This window comes from Anabrus simplex, chromosome 1 (genome assembly GCF_040414725.1).
Source record: "Anabrus simplex isolate iqAnaSimp1 chromosome 1, ASM4041472v1, whole genome shotgun sequence".
Lineage (NCBI taxonomy): Eukaryota > Metazoa > Arthropoda > Insecta > Orthoptera > Tettigoniidae > Anabrus > Anabrus simplex.
Window position 1 is genome coordinate 442,117,526 of NC_090265.1, and position 27,373 is coordinate 442,144,898.

The 27,373-nt window shown below is 41.5% G+C and overlaps 1 protein-coding gene across 4 annotated transcripts in view; it reads left to right on the forward strand.

Annotated features, from left to right (window-relative positions):
- LOC136856926 (probable peptidoglycan muropeptide transporter SLC46) overlaps nt 1-27,373 on the forward strand; it is a 221,821-nt gene that overhangs the window by 118,822 nt on the left and 75,626 nt on the right. For all 4 annotated transcript variants that reach the window (XR_010858474.2, XR_010858475.2, XM_067135184.2 and 1 more), the window contains exon 6: nt 4,740-4,841. Coding sequence is in view for 2 of the 4 variants with exons in the window: in XM_067135184.2 (XP_066991285.2) it covers nt 4,740-4,841 (102 nt within the window). In the remaining 2 variants the exon portion in view is untranslated. The remainder of the gene's footprint in view (nt 1-4,739; nt 4,842-27,373) is intronic.

Consider the following 27,373-nt stretch of genomic DNA (forward strand, 5'->3'; position numbering starts at 1 on the left):
CTTATAACAGTTTAATCTATTGTTATATACTTTCCTGAGGTAGCCAGACAGTTAAGCTAGAATATTCCTTTCCAGGCTAAGTTAGCAAATGCTCAAGTGAATGAGTACGTCCGACGTGACAATAGAGGACCTGAGGTTCAAGTAACATCATATTCCTTTGATTTTCTCTTCTAGCATGCTAAGTACGGTGTGTCTCCTACTATGGGCTGGATCAAGTTTGATACTTTCATTTTTCTGTTCGTTTTAGTGTCATCCTTGGCTTTGACATGATGAAAGTACCTGAGGTACGAGTATTACTAATAACACCATTTGTTATGCAGCTACTCCCTATGATGAGTGGTATGAAAGAGTTGCTCATAGGGTCAGTTGGTATATCTATATCAGTGGACGTGGTAGATTGATATGTAACAGCAGCTTCTGGCTTGGGGAGGAAAGCATCAGGAAAAATACCCCTCCTCATTTCCTAGTATACCTCTTTAGTGATGCGTTGGCTACCTCTGACTGCTGATGATGGATCTGTTGAAGATCCAACCAGCCTATGGGCTAAGTACTCAACATACCTTCAAACTGAAACTACTCAACTACCAAACAGCTGAATAAAAGTTACTTTGCTCAAAATGGTTATAATTCATGTTTATCAAATATTAGTCCTGAATATTTGTGAAATATGGTGGATTTTATTCATATTTTGCTGAGCAATCAGAAGTATTTTAATGTACTGTAATTAGACAGGTCAGCACTTGGTGTAGTGGTTATGTGCATACCTCTTACCCTGAGGCCCTGGGTTTGATTCTCAGCCTGTCCAAGAATTTCAATTCTGGACTGAGGTCTGGAACGGGGTTGAACTCAGCATTCTGAGACCAACTGAGGAGCTGTCTGTTATGAGAGACAGTGGACCCGGTCAAGAAGGACAAGCAATACAGCTGAGGATGTCGCATCACTGAGTACATGGTATTCCAGTATCCGCTGGCCATCTGACTGTTTGGTGAAGGGCCTATGGGGCTGTGGTGCCATATTTGATTTAATTTTTTTTTTTTTTTTAATGGGAAATGTTTTTATATAGGTTTGTCACTTTGTAGATCATGAAATTTGTTTGAGATGAAATTACAAAAGTCCCAATTTGGGGGAATTGAATATACACAAGTAAAAGCTAAAGAGTTACCTCATGTTCTTTGAAATTTATGGTGCACAAAGCCTTACCAGAATGTGCAGTATTTTAACTGGAGGTCTTGACAGCTAGTGCCCCTGTCAGCTAAGGAAATCTGTGGTTGTTTAAATGACTAGGCTATGTTAATCACAACTCAGCAGCTAACAGTTAGCCTTGTGTAATATTGTACTCGAGCATTTTGTGAAACTGGTTCGGTACTATTTTTACCGCGAAGAATGGAAGGATGATCACTTACTTTACTATAAAAAGCATTTGATGTGAGCTTCAAAATGGTTGAATGAAAATATGATATTTTTGAGAGTGTAAGGAGCTAAACTCCTAAGGAATGAATCTAGTACTGTACTACATGGTTCAGTAAATAATGCACATTATTTTGTTTTTCTCGTTGTTTATTTGCAACAAGGAATATACCATATTATTCCACAAATAACTAAAAATACACTCAACATAGTCTCCATTTGAATTTATGACTTTCCTTCACTATTCATCTGGTCTCCTTCTCAACAATGTTCGGACTACACCTATGAATTCATTGGTGTTGTATTGCTTCCCACGGATTGCATCTTTAAGGGGACCAAACAAATAAGTCAGATTATGCAAGATTTAGGCTGTAGGGTGAATGAGAAAAAACAGTCCACACAAGTTTTGTAAATGCTTCATGGGTGCACAGGCTTGTGAGTGGCCTTGCATTGTTATGTTGAAGGAGGATGTTATTGACCTTTATGGGGATGAACATGCAGAAATCATCTCTTCAGTTTTTTCAGTTTCTCGTTTCTGTGGTTTTCGTGGGACCAGCAGACAATGCATCAATCAGAATTCCAGAAGGCTGAGGTCATAACCTTGCCAGCTGAGGGTACTGACTTGAAATGTTTCTTCCAAGGACAATTCGTGGGTTGCCACTCCTTGGACTATCGTTTGATCTCAGGCTCAAAACGATGAATCCATGTTTCATCTCCTGTTTTGGATAAGAAATCATCTCTAATAAATTGCTTTACATCGCACTGACACAGATAGGTCTTATGACGATGATGGGACAGGAAAGGCCCAGAGGAGTGGGAAGGAAGTGGCCGTGGTCTTAATGAAGGTATAGCCCCAGCTTTTGCCTGGAGTGAAAATGTTAAACCACGGAAAACCATATTCAGGGCTGCCAACAGTGGGGTTCGAACCCACTATCTCTCAGATGCAAGCTTACAGCTGCGCGCTCGTAACCGCACGGCCAACTCGCCCGGTAAGAAATCATCATTAACCTTGTGATGTTCAAGCAGCTCCGCACAAATGGTCCTCCTTTGTTCCATATTGTTTTCAGCTGATGGCCTATGGATCCACTTGGAACAAACCTCTGAATAACCTAACAGGTGAATAATTGTGTTGGCACTACCTTCAGAGATGTCAAATTGAGTAGCCACTTCTTTGGTTGTTACTCGCCTATTATCCCAGATAAGCCCATCTGCTCACTGAACAGTTGCCGGTGTTACAGTTGCATGCGGCCCTCCCGAACGTTGAAGATCTGATAGTTTCGCTTTACCTTGTAGTGACACTCATATTTCGCTTATCTAATGACAGACTGTACTGCGTGATCTCCATAGACATTTTTTAATCACCTGTGAATGTTTGTAACAGTCTCCTCTCCACAAAAAGAAATTCAGTCACAGCTGTCTGATTTGTACGTACTTCGTGAGCAACAGAACTTTATGTTACCATGATAATGAACAATGATCAAACTTTGTGGCATTGCCAAGAAAGGTTTGTAGTTGCTGTATATAAAATTTGGTTCTTGTCCAACATCTCATTTCACAACAAAAGTAGGATGTGCATTACTTATTAAACCACCCTGGTATAAGCATTCCAAGTATACATCTCCATAAATGCATAAACTGTTTAGTAATATATCTAGCCTCCAAGAACATTAAACACAGAAGGAATATGCAGGTACCAATATACAATTAAGTTTATACAGACTCTGAACAGAAATTTGTTTCACTAAAATAAAAGGCAAGTCATATATATATATAAAGACAGGAACACTTCCTGTTATGTATTTCATCGTTCTCGTCTTTCTGTGTATGACTTGAATTGCATTTGTTCGTTCCTTTCCCTTACCTACTTAAAATAGAAGTCAGCATTGCTATGGCAAATAAATAAATATGAGTATAAAATAAGGACATATGAAAATGGAGATGATGATTCAAGAACATAGTTTCTGGAAGAACAAAGGACTTCTAGGGTGACCAAGAAGCGGATAGAAAGAGAAGTACCAAAGAGAAAGTCCAGGAAAAGGGAATGTTGAGATACAGAGATACAGGGGTGGTTAGATCAAATGTGATGAATGACCTTGTGGATGATGTATGTCGAGTGCTCGGCCCGAAGGCTTGTTAGATCCTCACCACATCCGCCATCGTCTGTCATAGGCTACCCAGGTGTCACTGAAGAGATGTACTAGGGAAATGTGGAGTGAGGTAGCTTCCCAATGTTTTCCCCACCAAGCCAGAAGATGCTGTTACATCAGTCTGCCAAGCCTCCTTTAATGCATGCACCAATCGACCCTATGCAAAGCACTTTCACACCATTCATTACAGGGACTGTGTGCATAAGGAATGGCATTATTATCATTGCTCAGTCACTTTCATGTTGTCAAAGGCAACGGATGAATCTGAGAGAGAAAAATGAAAGTAACAAACTTGATTTAGCCCATAGCAGGAGACACAGTTCAGTCCGCACTTTGCTTGCTTGCTTGCTTGCTTGCTTACTTTTCCACATTTTCTTAATTGATCACATGTGTTCCAGTTATCATGACTACAATCCAACGTTCTTTCAAACTTTCATAGTGGGTTAAATGAAGGTAAATTGAACTACTGCATTCACTTAAGCATGAGGGGAGAGGAGGAACATTGTTTATCTTGCAGCAAAAAATAATGTTATATAGTTGCCAAAGCAAAGTTGAAAAGAATTCAGTTTATTTGAAAGATATGTTGTGTATAATGAAAGATTTTTATTTCACAAATCCTGCTAGTGAATTGTCACCTTGGCAACTGCAATAACTTGGAGGCATTTTGTTGAGATTTATTTGGTTTTATAGCATTTGTGTCTGAACCACTTCCTGTACCTCCCGTCTATCATGATTTATAACTCTGACTTTTGCAGATCTTACAAAAGTAAGATATGTAATTTACACTACTTTGTTGCTGTTTTATATTTATAGGTAAATATTTGCGTATCATATTTCTCACTCTCATTCATTTGTTGCCTCCCCTGAGGCATGAGATGACTCTACCTAGCTTCTTGTGGTAATTCAGTAATCAGTAGGGCTCAGCTTTTGACCTGATCTCTAACAAGTTGTAGATTTAACAGCATATGAAATATTCTGTTGCAATTTTTAGAAAATTGTACAAAACTGCGTCTTCTGAAAGAACAGTTTTAATATGATCCATGCTCTGTCTCTCTCACAGCTCATGATGTAAACAACAAGGAATTGGAATTTGAGCCTGACTCATCTCATCCTCAGAAACTGGTAGCTCTGTAATGACATAAAAGTTTGTTGGGAATCTATTCTTCTTTTTAAATGTACTTGCAGGGGAAGGTGCAGTGGCATTTTTGTTTACAAGAAATAAGTTTGGCTGGACAATCAAGGACTACACATTGCTTCTCTCCACTAACTTGGTCATTTCCATTTTTGGTGAGTATAGCAAAGGGCTTGTACTTTCCTTTGAACTGTTCTCATTTCTGTGATAATTTTTATTATGAACATTCTTGATATGACATTCTCAAGGAATAGCTTACTTAATGCAATGTCTGAAGAAATGCACCTGAACATACTTAGTCCACCAATTTTAAAGTTACCATGTACCCATTTGGATTGGATGGTTCATGGTGTGGGTTACTGTAGTCACGTCCTAGTTCGTGATCCATGGGCAATGGCTGAGTGGCCTAGTAAGTGGTCATGAAAGTTGGGATACCAGTTGCTGTGGAATAGGCGTGGGCATCTCGGACATATTCTAGGTCATGGCCCCCTTTGTGCTCAGGTGGCTAGGACTACAATCCACCAGTGATCTCTAACCCATTAGAGGAGAGATTTTCAATTTGACTATGTGCAAGTAGGGTAGTACCTTGCTTTTTACCAAACATGCTCAGAATGTTTTACATAAGCCCCTTTTGAAGCACTGCGTGACATCGTAGTCAGGGTCAACAGCAAGGATAGGCTAGTGCTAATGGGTGATTTCAATATGAGATTTGGAAATAGAACTGAAGGATATAAGAAGGTGATGGGTAAATGTGGGGAAAATATGCAAGCTAATAGGAACAGGAAGTGTTAACTGAACTTCTGTGCTGTGAGGGTTGGGACAAAAGTCATTGCAACAAATCTTTTTCTTGTAGATATGTGAGTGGATCACAACCTGCTGTTCATCGCATGGAAGCTATGCAGGCATAGTGTGTATTCACAACAACAGATGGCTCTGTGATTGTTGGTGGTAGCATAGAGAGCGCTGTGAAATCAGTTATGTGGCGAGTGTCTGCAAGTTGTAAGTAACCCATGTTGAGCAGCGTGCATACATCAAAATAGCGATTCTCCGTGGGAGAATTGGTTGGTGAATTGGTTGAAACTCTTGTGAATAATGCTCTCCCATACCGTACAGTAGCATGGTGGGTAGGAAAGATTCACCGAGGATATGTGACAACTGGTAATCAGCAACACACGGGACGATCTGTCAGTGTGCAGACCGACATGGCACATGCCATCATCGAGCAGCTCCTATAGGAAGGCAAATGATGGACGCTGCTGGAGTTAGAGAAGGCAAGTGGCATCGAGAACCGCACCATCCACAGGATATTGCGGACAGAGCTGCAACTGCACAAAATTGTATTGCGGTGGGTACGGCATGCACTGACGGAAGTCAACAACGGATGTGATATGCAACATGCTCCGACCACCTAGCACGCTGACAACAGGACGTCGACTACTTCCTGCCACGAATAATCACCATCAATTAATTTTGGGCCAGGGCATACGAACCGGAACTCAAACATCAGTCCACAGAGTGGCGACATGCCAGATCACTAAGGCAGCAGAAGTTCCATCGGAATCCTTCCCTCGTGAAATTGATGGTGATCGTCGTGTGCAATGTCAGGGGTGTCACTGTGTGCCACTTCATTATACATGGCAGAGCAGTGAGCGCAGAGTACTAAAGGGACATCCTGGAGCGACAGGTGTGGGAGAAACGTCCCGATAATGTGAACAATGCAATCATACTGCACGACAACACAAAACCACATAAAGTAGAACGTGTACGGCGGCAACTGCAACTCTGCGGATGGGAAGAATTGGACCACCCATCATACTCTCCTGACCTTTCGTCCTGTGACCTTCATCTCATATGAAAGGTAAAGGAACTGCTACATGATAGGTGTTTTGCAACATGAGAGGACACTACCAATGCTGTACGACAACAGATGACCCGATTCACATATGGTGCAGCAAATGGTGACGCAGATGGTATTCATTGCCTCCCACATCATTGGCAGTGTGTGGTGAACATTGCACAGGACTTCTTTGAGGGCCTTTAGACCCAGTTTTGTCATATTAGCTGTATGTGTGCTGTGCTGTAATGTAGGAGGTATGCTTGGCTGTAATTATTTTGCACCATGAAACCAGTATTGTCCTGTAAACTACTGTAATATATATGTGAGGCACAATATTTGCGTTTTAGTCAATGTCCACATGTAGTTCCCACCTCATCCTTTCATCTGTATATGTTGCATTTTTCAATCAGACTGGTATCTGCAAGAAAGAAAAATGGTTGCAGTGACTTTTGCCCCAGTCCTTGTATTTTGGGATTAGCAATTACATTTACATTCTTCAGGTATAAGGCTATTCACTGTTACACATGGGAGGGTAGGGATACCAGATTCATAATATACTACAGCCAAAATTTATTTGGACGTTTTTGTGGGGACTAAAAAAAAAAAAGCATAAAGATGAAATCTGCTAAAAAATGAAAAAAAATATGCAGTTAAATTTAAAGTTAGTTTTGAACATAAACATAATTATGATAAAAGCAAAGAAACAAGTGTTTACAATTATAATTGATCAAATGAATAAAGAAATAGTACATTTTAAATTCACCAGCATAGTAAAACATCAAGAAATAAGTTCTTAGAAATATGAACTATACATGTCAGTATGTGCATAAAAATTTAAAAAACGCACAAAAATTGTCGAGAATTTGATTCATAATAGAGAAACACATGTTTAAAAATAAACAGAGTAACTTGCACATCATCACTTGCTTGTAAGAAACGTGTCTAAAGTAGACGATACCCTGGTCTAGAAGTTGAAGATGGCTTATACAGTTCACTTGAAGAAACACTACACATACATTTCTCACATAAGATATATCAGTTGGGTACACAGCACATCGGTCAATGAACAATACGGTTTTCCTTTCCCACACTCCTATTCTGGCATCAAGTGATCGCAAGAAGGTCTCAAAAATTGATGTCATCCACGCATTAGTATTTGCCGTGAACTGGCATGAAAAGGTATGTACGCTGCAACATCAATTTCTCTGTACTACTCTCGTTGCGGCATACTGTAATAGCACAGTTGATCTCTCTTTACTGAGTTTACCTCCATGGCATTTTTCACCCGTGAATGCATATGTTTTATCAAGAAGAAGCTAGAAAAATAGCCCTGGTCCACTCCCATTAAAAACATCATAAGGGCTATAGTCCTAGATTTTCAGCAGTGTCATATCTCTCCAAGTTTGAACAGTATCGATAATGACACTGGCAGCTTCCCCCAGGTAGAATTTCTATGAAAATTTATTCCTTTTTTTTTTTTTTTTTTTTTTTTTTTAAATTCAGGCCATCCTTTTTGGTGGCTGAATGATGCCTTGACCCAAATCTCTGTTCCATCAGTAGGAATATCCTAAGCCGGAGCTTGTTTAAACCATTTCACTAGAACATCTTCTAAATTTGGAAACTGGCTTTTATGAATACTTTTCATTTGGCTGTTTCCTCCTACCAGACAAGCATCCTCAACCTTCTTTTGGTCACTTACAATTAATTTTGTTTAAAGTCGTCATAGGAATGTCCATCATCTGGGCGATTTGCACACGCACACGCTTCATGTGAGGATTAGCATCCACTTTCTCAATAAACATACATACATACATACATACATACATACATACATACATACATACATACATACATTATCGTTATAGACTGTTATGCCTTTCAGCGTTCAGTCTGCAAGCCTCTGTGAATTTACTAGACATCACCAGAATCTCCTATTTGCAACTAATGCTGTGGCCTCATTTAGTTCTATACCTCTTATCTTTAAATCATTAGAAACTGAGTCTAACCATCGTCGTCTTGGTCTCCCTGTACTTCTCTTACCCTCCATAACAGAGTCCATTATTCTCCTGGGTAACCTATCCTCCTCCATTCGCCTCACATGACCCTACCACCAAAGCCAGTTTATGCGTACAGCTTCATCCATCGAGTTCATTCCTAAATTAGCCTTTATCTCCTCATTCCAAATACCCTCCTGCCATTGTTCCGACCTGTTTGTACCAGCAATCATTCTTGCTACTTTCATGTCTGTTACTTCTAACTTATGAATAAGATATCCTGAGTCCACCTAGCTTTCGCTCTCAGAAAGCAAAGTTGGTCTGAAAACAGACTAACTTCCTTCTTACAGAATACTGCTGATCGCAACTGCGAGCTCACTGCATTAGCTTTACTACACCTTGATTCAATCTCACTTACAATATTACCATCCTGGGAGAACACACAACCTAAATGCTTGAAATTATCCACCTGTTCCAGCTTTGTATCACCAATCTGACATTCAATTCTGTAGAATTTCTTACCTACTGACATCAATTTAGTCTTCGAAAGGCTAATTTTCATACCATACTCATTGCACATATTTTCAAGTTGCAAGATATTAGACTGCAGGCTTTTGGCACAATCTGCCATTAAGACCAAGTTGTCAGCATAGGCCAGACTTCTTACTACATTTCCACCTAACTGAATCCATCCCTGCCATTTTATAACTTTCAGCAGATGATCCATGTAAACTACGAACAGCAAAGGTGAAAGATTACAGCCTTGTCTAACCCCTGTAAGTACCTTGAACCAAGAACTCATTCTACCATCAATTCTCACTGAAGCCCAATTGTCAACATAAATGCCTTTGATTGATTTTAATAATCTACCTTTAATTCCATAGTCCCCCAGTATGGTGAACATCTTTTCCCTCGTTACCATGTCATATGCTTTCTCTAGATCTACGAAACATAAACACAACTGCCTATTCCTCTTGTAGCATTTTTCAATTACCTGCTACATACTGAAAATCTGATCCTGACAGCCCCTCTGTGGTCTGAAACCACACTGGTTTTCATCCAACTTCCTCTCAACTACTGATTGCACCCTCCATTCCAAGATGCCAGTGAATACTTTGCCTGGTACACTAATCGATGAGATACCTTGATAGTTGTTGCAATCCTTCCTGTTCCCTTGCTTATAGATAGGTGCAATTACTGCTTTTGTACAATCTGAAGGTACATTACCAACACTCCACGCTAATCTTACTACTCTATGAAGCCATTTCATTCCTGCCTTCCCACTATACTTCACCATTTCAGGTCTAATTTCATCTATTCCTGCTGCTTTATGACAATGGAGTTTATTTACCATCCTTTCCACTTCCTCAAGCATAATTTCACCAACATCATTTTCCTCCTCCCCATGAGCTTGGCTGTATGCAACACTACCGGGAAGATTTCCTTTTATGTTGAGAAGATGTTCAAAATATTCCCCCCACCTCTCCAGTGATTCCCTGGGATCAGTTATGAGTTCTCCTGAATTACTCAAAACACTGTTATCAAGCTCAATAGCTGCAGTTGCTTAAGTGCGGGCAGTATCCAGTATTCGGGAGATTGTAGGTTCGAACCCCACTGTTGGCAGCCCTGAAAAATGGTTTTCCGTGGTTTCCCATTTTCACACCAGGCAAATGCTGGGGCTGTACCTTAATTAAGGCCACGGCCACTTCCTTCTCACTCCTAGCCCTTTCCTGTCCCATCGTCGCCATAAGACCTATCTGTGTCGGTGCGACATAAAGCAACTAGCAAGACACTGTTCATTTCCTTTTTCCCTCCCTTCCTAAGATTCTTTAATACTGTCCAGAAAGGTTTCCCTGTTGCTTGACCTAGCTTTTCCAGGTTATTACCAAAATCTTCGCAAGACTTCTTTTTGGATTCAACAACTATTTGTTTTGCTCTGTTTCTTTCACCTACGTACAATTCCCTGTCTGCCTCGGCCCTTGTTTGGAGCCATTTCTGATAAGCCTTCTTTTTACATTTACAATAAACTTTATTTTAATTTGTAAACTGTCCAGCTTTCTTCTTCTGTATAACCGAATGTCCTTCAAAACACTATGTGTAAGTGCAGTATGTTTAATTTACGAATGTTGTTACACAGTAGCCCGCTTATAAACGTAAAATTAAGCACCAACGTGTCAGCTGTATCCATAAGTACAGTAGGCCACATTTACATATGTCGTTACACAGTTCACTTATGAACATAAAATTAAGCACCAACATGTCAGCTGAGCTAGTGTTGCACAACCACAGTAAAGGCTGGTTTGAGACTTACGCTTCCTGTAGCTGTAGGCCAACATGCTACCATGAAAAGCAGTCCAGAATTGCAAAATTAAGATATTTACCAAATCCTTATCCAAACCAGATGTCGCTGGCACGTTGTGTTTGCAACGTGGCCAGGAATGCTAATTTAAATTCATTACAGCGGGAGTTGTGAATGTACTAAAGATGACATAATTGCCTATCCAAATTTTTTAACATGTATTTAATTGGAGAAGGACTGGAACTTAGGAATAATGGCAACATAACCAGAGAAATGCACTAGAGACAGACGTCTTAACCAGTTTTGACTGTATATCACGACCAACTTTCAATTCAGGAAATCTTTTAGGAATGTGTGGGCATTCCAGGCATTTTCTGATGATACAGACCCTACTGCAGAAAGTTTTCTGTCAGAGTAATATCCATTAGCCTTTACCGTACAAATGACTATCAGCAGGAAAGGAACAAACTCAAACCTCTTTTTGGAAGGAACAAAATTAGATTTGGTTTCTCACTTCAAGTATCTCAGAAGCACAATCTCCAAAGACAACACTGTCAATCACGAAATACTCAGTAGGACACAGAAAGCATTGAACTTTGACCATCAAGTAAGAAACCTATACTGGGACTGAAAAATACCACAAGAAAGCAAACACAACTTTGTACCAAACATACTTCATACTGATTCTCACATATTGTTAAAAGGCATGTGCTGTACTATTGATTGACTACAGCAGAATTCAGGCAACAGAAATGAGTTTCATTAAAACTATGAATCAAACTACTCGAAATGACAAAATCAAGAATGATGGAAACTGGAAGGTAGATGTCATTAATGTCTCTATTACCATTGTAATAAAGAAGCATAGCCTTCAATGGTAAGGATACATTATGAGAATGAAGAGCAAGGGGTTTGCCAGAAAATACTTCTGCCTTACTGCCCAAGGTAAAAGACCAGGGGAAAAGCCAAGGAAATGCTGGATAGACACAGCAAAATCAGATGTGGAGGAGAGAGGTCTCATATGGGAAGATGTCCTGGAACAGAAGATGTATGCAGACAGGAAGAGATGGCAAGCGCTTGCACACCACATTTGGGAAGCTGGAGTTGGATGATGATGACAATGATGATTATGATGATGACAGACCACTCTCTAAGTACCTCTGGGCCAAGGATAGAGAAAGTGAAATCTGTATGCAGATGAATAAGGATACAAAATCTCCAAGATGAGGAAATTAGACAGAAGTACATGGATATGATTAATGAAAACTTCCAAACAGTAGATTGAATAATAATAATGTTATTTGCTTTATGTCCCACTAACTACTTTTACATATTTCGGAGACACCGAGGTGCCAGAATTTTATCCCGCAAGAGTTCTTTTACGTGCTAGTAAATCTGATGTGCGAGGCTGATGTAATTGAGCACATTCAAATACCACCAGACTGAGCCAGGATCTTACCAAGCTCGAGCCACGGCCGCTTCCTTCCCAGTCCTAGCCCTTTCCTGTCCCATCGTCGCCATAAGACCTACCTGTGTCGGTGCGACGTAAAGCCAATAGCAAAAAAAAAAAAAAAAATAGAGCCAGGATCGAACCTGCCAAGTTGAGGTAAGAAGGCCAGCGCCTGAACCGTCCGAGCCACTCAGCCCGGCAACAGTAGATTGTAAGCAGGTTGAGGATATAGAAGGAGAGTTGGTGGCATACAGGGATGGTGTGGTAGAAACAGTAACGAAATACCTAGAACAACTGTGTGTAATGTAACCGTATAAGAGTATGAACCCTGAGATTTGACAGATATAAAGATTCCACTAATTAATTATTTTTGTATAAATTGATATCATTTTATTAGCTTAAGCTATCATATCAGACAATGACATTTTATGCATGAAAATTACTTAGAGGAGGGAATTTGTAAGAATTTTTAGAATTTGTAAGAAACTTAGAAAGTTTCGAGACATATTTCGAACAGCCATTGGCTGGGGTGGCGTTTTCATGTAGAATTAGTCATTTTCCATAGCAACAACTGAAAATATCCTGATATTGAGGTTATAGATTTTTTTTTCTTTGCTTTACGTCGCACCGACACAGATAAGTCTTATGGTGACGATGGGACAGGGAAGGGCTAGGAGTGGGAAGGAAGCGGCCGTGGCCTTAATTAAGGTACAGCCCCAGCATTTGCCTGGTGTGAAAATGGGAAACCACGGAAAACTATTTTCAGGGCTGCCGACAGTGGGGTTCGAACCTACTATCTCCCGAATACTGAATACTGGCCGCACTTAAGCGACTACAGCTATCGAGCTCAGTGTTATAGATGTTAAACAAATGAGTAGGGCCTAGCGCATTGTGTGTTGACGTCCTAGTAGCCAATCAGAGTGCTATGAGTTTAAAAGTTTAAACTCAACATCATAGATTGTAAGATGCTGGTAGCTCTGTAGGTGATAGATGCTGTCCATCAGATGACTCTACACGTGGAAGATGTCCTTTATAAGGGCTTGTATTGTGGCAACGCAAGAGTGATGCTTTTTGCTTATTGACAAGGGATGTTGACTATGAACGTTGTGAGAGGCATTTATTATGGAGTGGATTATCAGTGAGGGGCGATGACAAGGAAATTTGAAGGAGAAAAATGTCTACTTTTTTTATATTTTGAACCTATTTGTTATAAAAGCAAAGGGTACAGCAATAACATCAATGACATTCTTTATAACATGATTTGTGTGATAGATGAGAAAATCTCTATATATAAAATAAGAGTTTTGTCTGTACATTGCTCAGAATTGAAAAAAGAATGGTATTTCTGTATCGGATATGTCAACAGTAACAAGAAAATGCACTTTTTAATTTTGCATCATCTCTGTCTGTATGTCTGCATGTATGTATGTATGCATGTATGTATGTATGTATGTATGGATGTATGTATGTACTGTATGTATTGAAACGGGAATGCCCTGCGAGCATTCGCGTTCATGTATTTCTTGAGAGGAACTCGCTAACACCCGGCTGTATGCATTCAAAACGAGCGCTGAGCGCGCAGGCATTGTGGGAGGCAGTGTGCAAGCAAGCGCTGCTCCAGAGTGCCAGCCAAGGCCAAGTGACGTCACACTGAAGGTTCTCTTCTGTTCTATGGCATTTCATCACGAACGGAAGGTTAAATCATAATTTCGAGAACGTCTTCTTGTAGGCCTGGACAATAAATCCTGCTAACCAAAATTTCATTAAAATTGGCGGAAGGATGGCCGAGATATAAATTTTTTAAGATGCTCACATTTACAGTCACGCCATCCGACCTTCGGCAATAAAAGAAAGTCGCCAGCCTTGAGTGGGTCAGTGTGTCACTGGATGTGTTAGTGTGTGTGTGCGAGCAAGCACATCGTCGTGAACCAGTCGCCTCGCTATGTGATATAGTTCGTTACTCTGTCCGGCTGAGGACCGGGGTTCGAAAGTACGTAATACTAGTGTTGAAAGTCTTCTCTGTGGACTCTAACTTCGCGTGTAAGCGAAAGCTTATTCTCGTTAATATCAGTCTGTCAAGCTGTGTAACTTCATTTCGTTTGTGAATTGTGTAATTGAAGAGACTGTACATTTTGAAACTGTGCTTAAAGGACTTAGGGCATAAAGACTGTGATTTAGTTGTTTCCTTTACAAGAGACTGTGTTGGGCCATCTCGTAAAATTGTGCCATAGTGACAAGACAATTCTTTTATGGACAGTGTCACTTTATTTCGTAAAGAACAGTGCCTACTTTTCTTCCAAAGACTGTATCAATCACTCCGTGAGAAAAACAGTGTCAACATTTTCTCTGCGTAAAACTGTGCCAATCTTCATTTCTTTCAAAGACTGTGTCAATCTATTTCACAAAACTGTGCTAATACTTACTCTCATAAAACTGTGCCGATATTTCCTTTCAAGGACAGTGCTGATTCGTGGAATACAGTACCTTTATTTCTTTTCGAGGGACTATGTCAATTTCCCTCATAAAGACTATGTCTGAATTTACGTGTGATATTATGCCTCAGTGATAATTTTACTTCTGAGAAGTTACGAGATTTTTTAATTTTTTTATTTTAAGACTGAGTTGTAACAGAACTTTGTTCTCTTTCACAAGACTGTCATAAAATGTTTCTTTATGTTTTCGCAGAAGCTTTAATTTATTTCTATGAGTGTGTGTGTGCTAGGCCAGCGAATGTACTCATTGCAAACAGTGCAGAGACAGTGTCCAAACGACTTAATTTATTTTCTTTTGAGATTGAGTGAAGTGCTAAACTACCGTATTACAGAAAGTCCAGATTATTTTCATTACTTATTATTTTAAGTTCGATAGTGCCTATTGCATTATTCTCACAGAACTGTGACTTTGAATTCATCTTTTTTCAAAAGTGCGTCCAACACCATTTACTGTGGAACCTATTCGACCAATTAACAGTGTCTCGCCTTAATTCGCAGTGCAGTGCGGTAGAGAAGTGTCGTATCAGATTCCATTGACATTCTGTGCGAAAGTTCTACATTTCTCTGCTCCTTGCATAGGACTTTGTGGAATACAAAACTTAACAACTATTCCATGCTGCACGATCATCAGACGGCCGCCCCAGGTTCAAGTCTCCGTCAACATCAAGGGCTGACAACAGCTGTGGGTCAACACCGACGACGTGGGACGACGCGACGCCGACGACGGAAGACGACACCGACACCGCAGAACGACGCCTCCTCCACATCTTCAAGGGCAATCTAACTATTCGTCTGTACAAGATGATATAATTTCTATGCATTTCTTTTGAATAAACTGCAAGTTCCACTTTAAATATGAACTTATTTCACTACCCTTCTCTCATACTCTCTAAAGCATGAACTGTACACGCCTTGGCGTTATCCATGCTCTCTGCAAAACTGGGCGTTCCTGTTTCAGTATGTATGTATGTATGTATGTATGTATGTATGTATGTGTGTGTGTGTGTGTGTGTGTGTGTGTGTGTGTGTGTGTGTGTGTGTGTGTGTGTGTGTGTGTGTGTGTGTGTGTGTGTGTGTATGTATGTATGTATGTATGTATGTATGTATTGCACCCGTCCCTACGCCTAATGGCTCCGGCATGACATCTACGGGGCGTTAACGGGTTGGAATAAAACAAATAGGCGCTTAACTAGACTAAGCTTAAAGGCATACAGGGTAGGAGACGGATCATACCTAATTACAATGAGAACACATTCGGGTTAAAGTTTAGACAAATACAAGTGGTTTATTAGGCCTTAATGATGATGATGGTAATGACGCATTTATATACAAATGAATTACATGGATTATTATCAATTGTTGTTGTTTGTTATCGACTTTTAGTCGTATGTGATGGATCCGAGTATTATCTATCGCAGAGCGATCCATTATGACGAGATTCGAACGGGAAAACACTTATCATAGACACTGAGGCTATGTGATATCATTGACCAATAGGATTAACATGCATGCAACGAATCTGAGCAATCCCTATACTAAACACATGACTATTCCCCAACGAAGTACCACGAAGGAACTCATAAAGATGTGGAACAAACGCCCGGGTTTGAACCGACCCTTACTTGTATACAATTCACCACCCCGATGGTCAACACCATCGGCAACTCAATATAATCACAACAAGATACATAAACCCTTAAAGAACACAAATTATATACAGTAAACACGTGAGACATCCAGCCTTCAGTTGAGCATTGGGGTACCAATGCCGCTGTCGGGAACTGAACTGACACCCGTTGGGATGGAAGTGGGACTCTGAAAACCCTAAGCTACGTTATACTCAAGTGTGTAATGACAGTAAACTAACAAGTACTGGTAACAATCGCCGTGTCATTTATTAGCAACTACATCATTCTGGCTTGTTGAATATTTCATTATCAGGCGATTCTTTCGCCCTCATTCTCTTCAACTCAAGGCTCCCCTACACGAGCGGACGAGCGTACAAAAAAAAACCAACACTTCTCCTCACTAGGTCAACTGCCCCAGCCCTGCCCGGCGGGTGGTCATTGGCCTCGGCCTTCACCGGCATAACGCCCTTTCTTAACATAACACCCCATCTCGGGGATCGTTCACTAATAAACTGAGCTTCATTGTTCATTAAACAAAATTACATTGGCTCTCAATACTTCACTTCAATTCAACACACACATTCGTTTACAATATCATGATCCCGTGACGCGACACCGGTTTCTATGATACCAATACTTGCATGATTACCATAACTACAATTTATTATTATTATTATTATTATTATTATTATTATTATTATTATTATTGGGTTCATCATTACACCATCTCCCTACACGACTTACCTGGAAATTAGACCATACTGCATGATCATAATTAACTTCCTCGTAATAACGGTGTAATTAATCCATATCTAAATTGTGATTTCTCATAAAATCGTCACACGGTAATACAATTATGAATTAAATATTCCTCAATTTGCACTTAAATTGTGATAAGCCTTCCAATTAAAATTGTACACTTCCTATCTAAATATATGTCAGTAGAGGCCTGGGATGTCAGTTCCGAAGTCATATCTCGTAGTTCTGGGTGCTCACGGAATAAAATTACACTATTTACCAGCCATGCATTATCATCGCTGGACTAACTACAACCTAACTTGAATCACTCTGAATTACTAAAATTTAGTCTCCTGACGCATCAATAATTACAAGTTTTCCCAAATAAAATGATTAAGTCAATCTACTACTGCATGCAAACTTATCGTATTACCCCTTTATTCACAATTGATTGCTCAGACGTGTTACTAATTAAATAAAGTAAATAGAAGCTACGTGTATCATGGTAGCACATCTACATTACTGAAGTTACAATCTTTAACATTATAGCGTCAGGTAATGATAACTGTTCCCCGCCCAATCTGATTACGTCATATTAATTATGATTTATACTCATCTCCATCTCGATGACCCGTTGTCAGCTCAGGGAGTCCATTGCTGGTTTAGTGCTGACCCATAGGCACCAAAGCAGTTACTGGAGGCACCATTCTTCTTTCCAACCGGGAGTCCATTGTTCTAGGTTGACGAAACCGCTGGCAGTATTCCTGAGGCACACAACACGTCACTATTTATTCCAAGATTTGTTTAGTTCATTCGGTGTGAACGTCCAGCCACGATATCGGACCTCACTCCGCAATCCGCGATTCAGTATCGGATTCCGCGTACCTTTGTTACTACTCGACACAGTAGCGCTGTAGTACGGTAATAATAATAATAATAATATTATTACAAATTATATTTAATGTTCGCGACACGTCCCTGATCTTTAAAGTTTAGACACTAGCATCACGTCTATCCAATCTCTGCAATATTTACGCACAGTACGCGATTTCACTTGTAAATTAAATTGAAATTCACTCAAACAAAAGATTGCTGGAAGCTCGACGGCATGTAGCTCCGCCGTCTGTAAGCCACAAATCCCGACTGACTCTTCTCCCTTCCTGCAGTAGTTTTTACTAGGGGGCGATACCCCTTCCACTAATTTGTGTAGCGCCTATTCCCGGCGTACTCGAGGTAAAATAGTACGGGTGGTCGGTGACCAGTATCTAGTTGGTGCGATTGAGACATAGCCACTCAATTATCCTTCGGTGAATCTCTTTAAATTAATTAAAATATGTTCTGCTTCCCCTACCACACGGGGTGAAGTCCCTCCGTCGAGGACGTGTCATGAGACTAACCAGATGGCCTCAGTACTTTTCCACGCAGAAACAACACAGTATTCTTTCTTCTGCTGAAAGTTATCACGGAAGAGGACATTAAACACTCTAAATAAATGTCCCAGTAACATTCATCCCTTTTAAATCGGGAGATGATCCCCTAATTCGAGTTTTATTAATTTTCTACCTCGTAGGTAATTAAGTTGGCCAGTCCGATTCCAAGATGGCTCCTATATTCCGTTTCGAAAAAGTTAGTTTCCCCTCATTCTGTGAGCCTTGAGGAGGGATGTCTTCTCTCGAGTGATGTCACAGGGAATCCCCATTCGTAACCCCTCCCGGGTCTAAGTTGGCTTGGCTTCATCTGCGGGGCCCCCGCTACACAAAGGATAATACTGCGCAATAAGTCGCAGACAAAGAAATCTCGTAAAATAATTTTAAAATACACAATTTATCTATCTCAATGGTATGAATATTAATTAGTTCCGGTATGACCTCTATTAATGATATGAATATTAATCATTTTCAGCGTTCTTTCCCTTTAATAGCATTGCGTGCGTAATTACGGATATCGATATCAACCTAAGGTCCTTGGATCATGCCCCTGTCGGGTTCATATTCCCCTCTCCCCGAGAAGAAATGGGTACAGGCACTGGACACATTTCGTCGCTAAATATTCAATTGGCAATATCGATTTACAACTGTTTCCAAACCTTTGCTTTCTGGCGAAGTTCCTGGTTCTCTCTTTCCAAATAATATGCTATCTGACGCAATGCTTCTCTGTAGTTCTCAAGGTACTGACATTCTGGACATTCTTCTTCCCCAAGATCTCTCTGTGAAAACAAATTCTCCAAATAATTGACTTCTTCGGCTTCCTCATTTGGTCCCGACTCTTCATCTGACACGTCGCGTCGATCTTCTTCTCCGTCTTCCTCATCGTCTTCTTCTTCCGTTGCCCCAAGTTCTTCAGCGTTGTCCACGTCTTCTAAGTTGCCTCCGGACGTATGGTACAACTTCAGATTTGCCGCGTTATAGATGGTTTCGGTCGCGCCGTCCATGCTTTGCACCTTGTACGCGTTGTTGTCGAGGTTCTGGATGACTCGGTAAGGACCGATGTACAGTTCAGCGAACTTGTGGTAGAACTTGTTAGGTGGATCGGATACTGTTGGTCGTTTAACGAGAACAAGTTCCCCTACGCGCAGTGGTCGATGGTACCTCTTGTTACGGAGACGACGTAATCTTCGTTCTGCTTGGGCCTTCAAATGTTTTGCTGTCTCCTGTATGCATAGCTCAACCGATAGCCTAGGATCCTGTGGACATTTTAAGACCTCGTGCCATGGTCTCTTCGGGAAACTGTCGAAATGAATCACTGACGGAATTTGGCCGGTGGATTCGTGGATAGTGCCGTTGATACTTTCTGTGATAACAGGAATCACGTCCACCCAACGCCAATGTTGTCTAGGACAGTAGATGCGGCAAAATTTTGCGATTTCTCGCATTATCCGCTCTGCGGGATTCGACTCCGGATGCCTAATTGAACTTAGGTGATGTTTGATGTTTAAGTTGTCGATGTCTCGCTTGAAGTTTCCCGATGTGAACTGCGACCCATGATCCGTGAGAACACATTCGGGCTTGCCCATACGTGGTATGATTTTAGTCTTCAACTGATTTATAACGGCTCTAGTATTTGCCTTCTGGATTGGACAGAGAGTGACGAATTTTGAAAACACATCCACGCATACCAAAATGTATTGAAGCCCTCTCTTTCCCTTGGGAAGTGGTCCGTAAAAGTCTAAAGCGAACAGTTCCCGAGGTTTACTTGGCAACAACGGCTTCGGTTTTTGCTTAAGTAGGTACGGATTGGGTTTTACCCGTTGGCAAATGTCGCAAGTGAGGAGTACCTGCTGAACAGTTTTCCTCAAATTTTTCCAGATAAAAGTTTCCCGAAGCGTTGCAATCACTTTATCTCTCCCTGCGTGACCTGTAACGTGATGAGCGAGCCAAACTAAATCAACCTGCAACGTCGTTGGAACCACGATCCTGAATTGCGTGTGGTCCTCGTCCACGAATTTATGCAGCATGCCATTAAAAAATTGGTACTTCTCGGATCTTTTCTGAAGTTCACCGTATTCATCCGTCCCCGGCTGTATTCTACGTTGGAGGAAATCGATCAACTTCTTCATTTCCGGACATTTCTGCTGTTCTTCACCAATAGTCCGCAGCCTTTCTATGATTTCGCGGTCCCCTTATTCTATCAACTGTATTTGGTTAACCACGATAGGTTCCGGATCTGGATTTCTACTGAGGGCGTCTGCAATTACATTTGCCTTTCCGGCACAGTGCTCAACTGTAATGTCGAACTGCTGCACAAACAAGCACCACCGGCTGACTCTCTCGCTTGTTAATGCAGATTTCATCATGAACGTCAGAGCTTTGTGATCCGTTCTCAACACAATTGGGTACCCATAAATGTATTTCTTCCAATGGTTAAGAGCGGTCACGATCGCGAGCATCTCTAGTTCGGTCACGGTGTATTTCAACTCATGCGATCTTAATTTGCGACTCATGAAAGCCAAATAGGTGATCCTCTGTTCGGGTTCGGGCGTCTCTTGATACAGTACTGCCCCGACTCCTATAATCGACGCATCAGTTTGCACAATAAACTTTTGTGTATAGTTCGGATATCCTAATTTCACACTATGGGCCAACAGATCCTTTGCTTTAGCAAATGCTTCATCGCATGCAAGGTCCCATTTCCACCTATTGTTTTTCTTGAGGAGATCTTGTAATGGTGCAACTATACTGGTGTAGTTCGGACAATGATCCGCGAAAAAGTTACAAACTCCTAAAAATTGCCTGACATGTTTCACCTTCGTCGGCTTTGGAAAATTTTGAATTGCCTTTAATTTAACAGGATTGGGCATGATTCCTTCTGAGTCGATCACATGACCTAAAAATAGGATACTCCTTTGGCAGAAATTAGACTTGGGTAGGTTTACCTTGAAGTTGTTCCTTTCTAAATCAGCTAATAGTTTATCAAGTTTCTCCAGGTGCTCTGGCAAAGTTTCAGATGCAATAAGGATGTCATCCACGTACCTCACCGTAAACTGTTTAACTTCGTCACTGAGGTTACGATCTAGTGCCCTAATGAGCGCTGACCCTGCTGTTTTCAATCCAAAGGGTAACCGGTTAAAAACGTAGGTTTGCCCATCAAACAGAAACCCGGTCAAAATTTTGGTGGCTGGGTCAAGTTCAACGTGATGAAATGATGATGTCAGATCAACTCCACTAAATAGTTTCATTCCCCGGAACTTCTTGAGGACCTCTTTTATACACGGGGCCTGGTCATACTCTGGGATTAATCGCTGGTTTATTGCTCGCGCGTCGAGGCAAACCCGCAACGAACCGTTGCCCTTCTCCACCACGACCAACGGATTCAAAAATGGTGTGGGTGATTTTGATATAATTCCGTTATCTTCCATCTCCTGTATAATTTTCTTCACCCCAGCGTGAAACTTTTCAGGTATCGGATATGGTCTTTGCCGAAATGGCTCCCAATTGTTGACGACTAAGGAATATTTGAAATTTGGAATTTTCCCTGGACGTGAACCAAATACATTTTCGTGTCTCTCTATGACTTTCTGTAATGTGCCTTTGTCTTCCTCCCCTATCTTCGCTTCGTCGATCTTTTCTTGGACTACCTCCGCCAATGATGGTCCTTCATTCTCCGCTTCCAACTTGAAAATCATCCCTTCAAACTCCTTGATCACCTCGTCCCGATAGGCATCCCAGTTTGGGAAGCAATCTCCTCCTTCATGTTTCAATTGTTCTATCTCCATGGTCCAAATTTTCTCCTCCCCGTGCTGTCCCTCGAAGTCGTTTAACCTTACATCTCCCTGAATTGAATCGTTCCTGAATCTAATTTCATTCTTGTCCATGTCAATGACCGCTTTGAATTCCCGAAGAAAATCAGCTCCAATGATGATATTATATTCCATTCTAGTCAAAATTATAAATGGATGTGATATGAGGTTGTTCCCAATTTCCAAATCTAGATAGGCCTGGCTATTGCATGTAGTTGTGCGGTCCGGAATTATTCCTCTAACCTTAATATTGGAAATCGGAATGATTGGTATATGTTGTTTCGATTCCAGTTCTCTAACTAATACTTTAGATACCACGCTGACGCTCGCGCCTGTGTCTACGAGGCAACGAACCAGCAACTGGTTGACACGGACAAAAATGACGGGTAACGCTCTGATTGGTTTTGGACATGCCTGAACGGGATCTTCAACGAGGTCATCGGGCTGAACTATCCAAGATGCGATGGTCACGGACGTCCACGGTTCCCCCTTCGCGTCGGTAGTCCTCGAAAATCCGACTATCTCCTCACTCGGTTTTCCTAATTTTTTTTGCTGACCTCCGCCTCCACTTGAATATGGTGGTGCGCGGGGATCAAGATTACTGGCACGGTTTGCAGCATTATGTGCCTGTAGTTCGAGGCTCTCTGCCCCTCGACATTCATCCGACTTAGCAAACTGCTGCATCGAATCTTTCCACCGATCGTTTCCGGCCTGGGTATCTTGCAGATCTCTGACGTAACGACGTGACTCATTCCTTCTGTCGTTGAGGTCACCCCGATAGTATTCTCGCGGTCTGTTGTTCTGTCGACCACGGTTACCCCAGTAGGAATTGGGTGTTCTCTCGTAAGGTCGTCGCCCTCGTGCGCCGCTCTGTCCGTGGTTGTACCTCCCTGACTGATACCATTGACTCCTACCCTGGTCATTTCGACACTTCCATTGGTGGTTTTCCCACTTCGGAGACCTCCAATCCCTATTATTCCTGTTCTGGTTGCCTATCTGAGCGTCAGTCTGAGTACTTATCACCTGAGTACTCCGGTTTACCGACTGATCTCCCTCTCGAACATTTAACGTGTTGATGGCTTCTACGTTTCTAGCTCGACCGTGCCCGACATGAGATGTCTGATCCAACTGTCTTAACACGTGCTCGGCTTCCACTGCCGTACGAATGTTTGCCGCAATCAACATGCGCTGGACGTCAGCTGGGAACTGCTTTGTGATAGCGGTTATTAATTCATTTTCAGTCGGTGGGCTGTCCAGTTCGCGCATCTTCACCAGCTGGGACGTGAAATAATCGCAGAACCTTGTGGGTCCTCCCGAAGCGTACCTCCTCGAGTAAAGCTCTAACCTAAGCCCTTGCTGCGTGTCCAAACCACAGTATTTTTCCAAAAATAGCTTCCTAAAGCCTTCGTAGCTATCGAAACAGTAGCGGAAAGCTTTAAACCATTCAAGGGCCTGGTCTTCCAAAAATTTTTCAACTACTCGTAACTTCCTATCCGCTGGTACCCGGTGATCCGCCATGTAATCATCTACCTCGCGGAGGAAACTTTTTGGTGTGGTCCTGGTGCCTGGTTTGAATTTTTTTGGCTTATCATCCGCCGAACGTAAGAGGCTATACATCGGTATTGAATTTTGGCCAAGCAAGGTCGACGTTCTCTCGTCCATCGTCGGTAATTTATACTCTTCATTGCCGGGTAGTTGCTCCTTGAACAGACTGTAGCCCAACTGATGTGATCCGCTACCCAATTCCATTTTCTTCATTCCGGCCGTTTCCATTTTGAAATGTGGTTCATCCCGAATGTCTAATTTCTTCATTCCCTCTATTTCTTCGCGAAGCGCGTTAATTTGTTCTTCGTGGATCTCCAATTTCACCATCATTTTCGAGCCTTTCTCTTCGCTCCATTCGTGGATCTGTTTAGCAGCCTCTCCTACTATTTGTCCTGACACTTCCTTCCGTAACCTGGCAAAAGTTAGTTTCGTATCGGACTGCGCTGCTTGCGATACTGACGTAATCTTTTCGTCTAGGGCCTCAATTACCGCCAAGGCTTTCTCAGTCCTTTCTTCAACGATCCTGATATTTATCTGGTTGTCTTTGACCTGCTCCACTATCTCTTCGATCTTCGTGTCGCGGTCATTCGCTTTGGACCTGACCTGTTCCATTTCACCATTCAGCCGATCGATTTCCTCTTTAACATCCACGATTTCGCCATTCACGCGAGTTATGTCTCTCTCGATACCGGTCTCAACCTGACCAAGCCGCTCAACTATTCCCTCGACCTTTATTTCAACAACGGCATTGAGCTGAGAAACCGCGTCTATTTTATCGCTTAGTTCCTTAGCCCCCTTTTCGCATTGTTGTTGAACCTCCTGAATTTTGTTCATTAAACTACTGCATTTCTCCTCAATCATCTTACTAGTCTCGGTTCGGTTTTCTTCCAATTTAATCTCAAAATGTGTTAATTTACCGTCAAAGTTCTCTAGTTGTTCTCTGACCTCCGCGCGCCCCTGTTTGCATTCATTTTCAAGCGTCTTAATATCGTCCTTCATTTCCTCCAGATTCGCCTTTAAATCGTCCTTCACACCGTCCTTCATATCCCTAATCTGCGCACTATTCTCATCCATCTTATTTTCGAGTGCCCTACTCCGCGCACTATTCTCTTCCATCCTATTTCCAAGCGTCTTAATATCGTCCTTCACGCTGACCAAAATCTCCTCCATCAAAGCCCGCATGGCTTCACTATCCATGTCGCTATCCTTTGAGATGACAGGACCCCCCTCGCTAACGTTGGCGTCAACAAACCACAACAATATATAATTATTATTTATTTTAAAAGAAAGGATTCCTCTATCCAAACTTTACGTTCTTCCAGCTTCAAATAATTTTTACTTTAATCATCATTGCAAATTAAGCCTCAAAAACGGCTATCATTGAAGCTGCCTAACCGCCTAACATCATTAAGGTTCATGAAATTGATATAAGAAGGCAACGGGAAATTTCCGAAAATGATTATAATATTAGCCCTCAGATTCAGTTAATAAAGTTGCCGGTTGACCTGTGATTCTAAAATTGGGCTCGATTTTAAATACCAACACATGTGGTATAGTGCCAGTAAATCAACCCATGTCCTCAGCATTGAGGTCCTTCAAACACACAAAGTCATCAGAATCTCAAACTGAACCCATGAAATCAACCTACTGCCACTCGAAAAAGAAAAGTAGGCGTGAGGTTACCTCTTCTCATCCACGGTTATACTAACGTAAAATATATTTCCTAATAGCAGGTTGTTTGGTGACGAAACACGCACCACTGGCTAATATCCGTGAATAAACAGGCACTAAGAAAAAGCCACTATTCACTTCAAACCTCACTTATGGGAAATTCATTTTGTTTCCCGGGATTCGAACTAATCCCCTTGAATTTTGGATACGCCCCTGCTTACTCGAATGTCATGGCTCTGCCCATATCATTGGACCATGACTGTGTTCTCATTCATAAAACGATTTAATATTGACATCAAGGTGTCACTTATTCAATCATAATGAACTGGGCCTCGCGTGGAAATGTCAGAAGCAGACATGGGTTACCAAAATAATCGTGCCCACTCCTGGAAGCCGCACAAGTATGCCTTGCCTAATACACAACACAACACGCCCCTATCTTTGCATTAATGGTATGCAATAGGTGGGATAATTATGCGCCTATTAAACATCAAAATACGCCTATTAAACCGTAGAATGTGTCCCACCTTGGGCCATATTTATATAGCCAGACCTTGGATGTCATTCTATATGGCGCTAAATTTCCTAAATCTGAGTAGCCCTTATTTACGGACATATCGAGCCCCCACAGTTCACTTACGCCCTTTTATCTCGCACCACGTTGGACTGATATTTTAGTATGGTGCGCAACGTGTAAATGTCAGGTAATATAAATATACGCGCCTATTTAACATTAGAACACGCCCCACGTTGGGCGCCATTTAGTATGCACCCGTCCCTACGCCTAATGGCTCCGGCATGACATCTACGGGGCGTTAACGGGTTGGAATAAAACAAATAGGCGCTTAACTAGACTAAGCTTAAAGGCATACAGGGTAGGAGACGGATCATACCTAATTACAATGAGAACACATTCGGGTTAAAGTTTAGACAAATACAAGTGGTTTATTAGGCCTTAATGATGATGATGGTAATGACGCATTTATATACAAATGAATTACATGGATTATTATCAATTGTTGTTGTTTGTTATCGACTTTTAGTCGTATGTGATGGATCCGAGTATTATCTATCGCAGAGCGATCCATTATGACGAGATTCGAACGGGAAAACACTTATCATAGACACTGAGGCTATGTGATATCATTGACCAATAGGATTAACATGCATGCAACGAATCTGAGCAATCCCTATACTAAACACACGACTATTCCCCAACGAAGTACCACGAAGGAACTCATAAAGATGTGGAACAAACGCCCGGGTTTGAACCGACCCTCACTTGTATACAATTCACCACCCCGATGGTCAACACCATCGGCAACTCAATATAATCACAACAAGATACATAAACCCTTAAAGAACACAAATTATATACAGTAAACACGTGAGACATCCAGCCTTCAGTTGAGCATTGGGGTACCAATGCCGCTGTCGGGAACTGAACTGACACCCGTTGGGATGGAAGTGGGACTCTGAAAACCCTAAGCTACGTTATACTCAAGTGTGTAATGACAGTAAACTAACAAGTACTGGTAACAATCGCCGTGTCATTTATTAGCAACTACATCATTCTGGCGTGTTGAATATTTCATTATCAGGCGATTCTTTCGCCCTCATTCTCTTCAACTCAAGGCTCCCCTACACGAGCGGACGAGCGTACAAAAAAAACCAACACTTCTCCTCACTAGGTCAACTGCCCCAGCCCTGCCCGGCGGGTGGTCATTGGCCTCGGCCTTCACCGGCATAACGCCCTTTCTTAACATAACACCCCATCTCGGGGATCGTTCACTAATA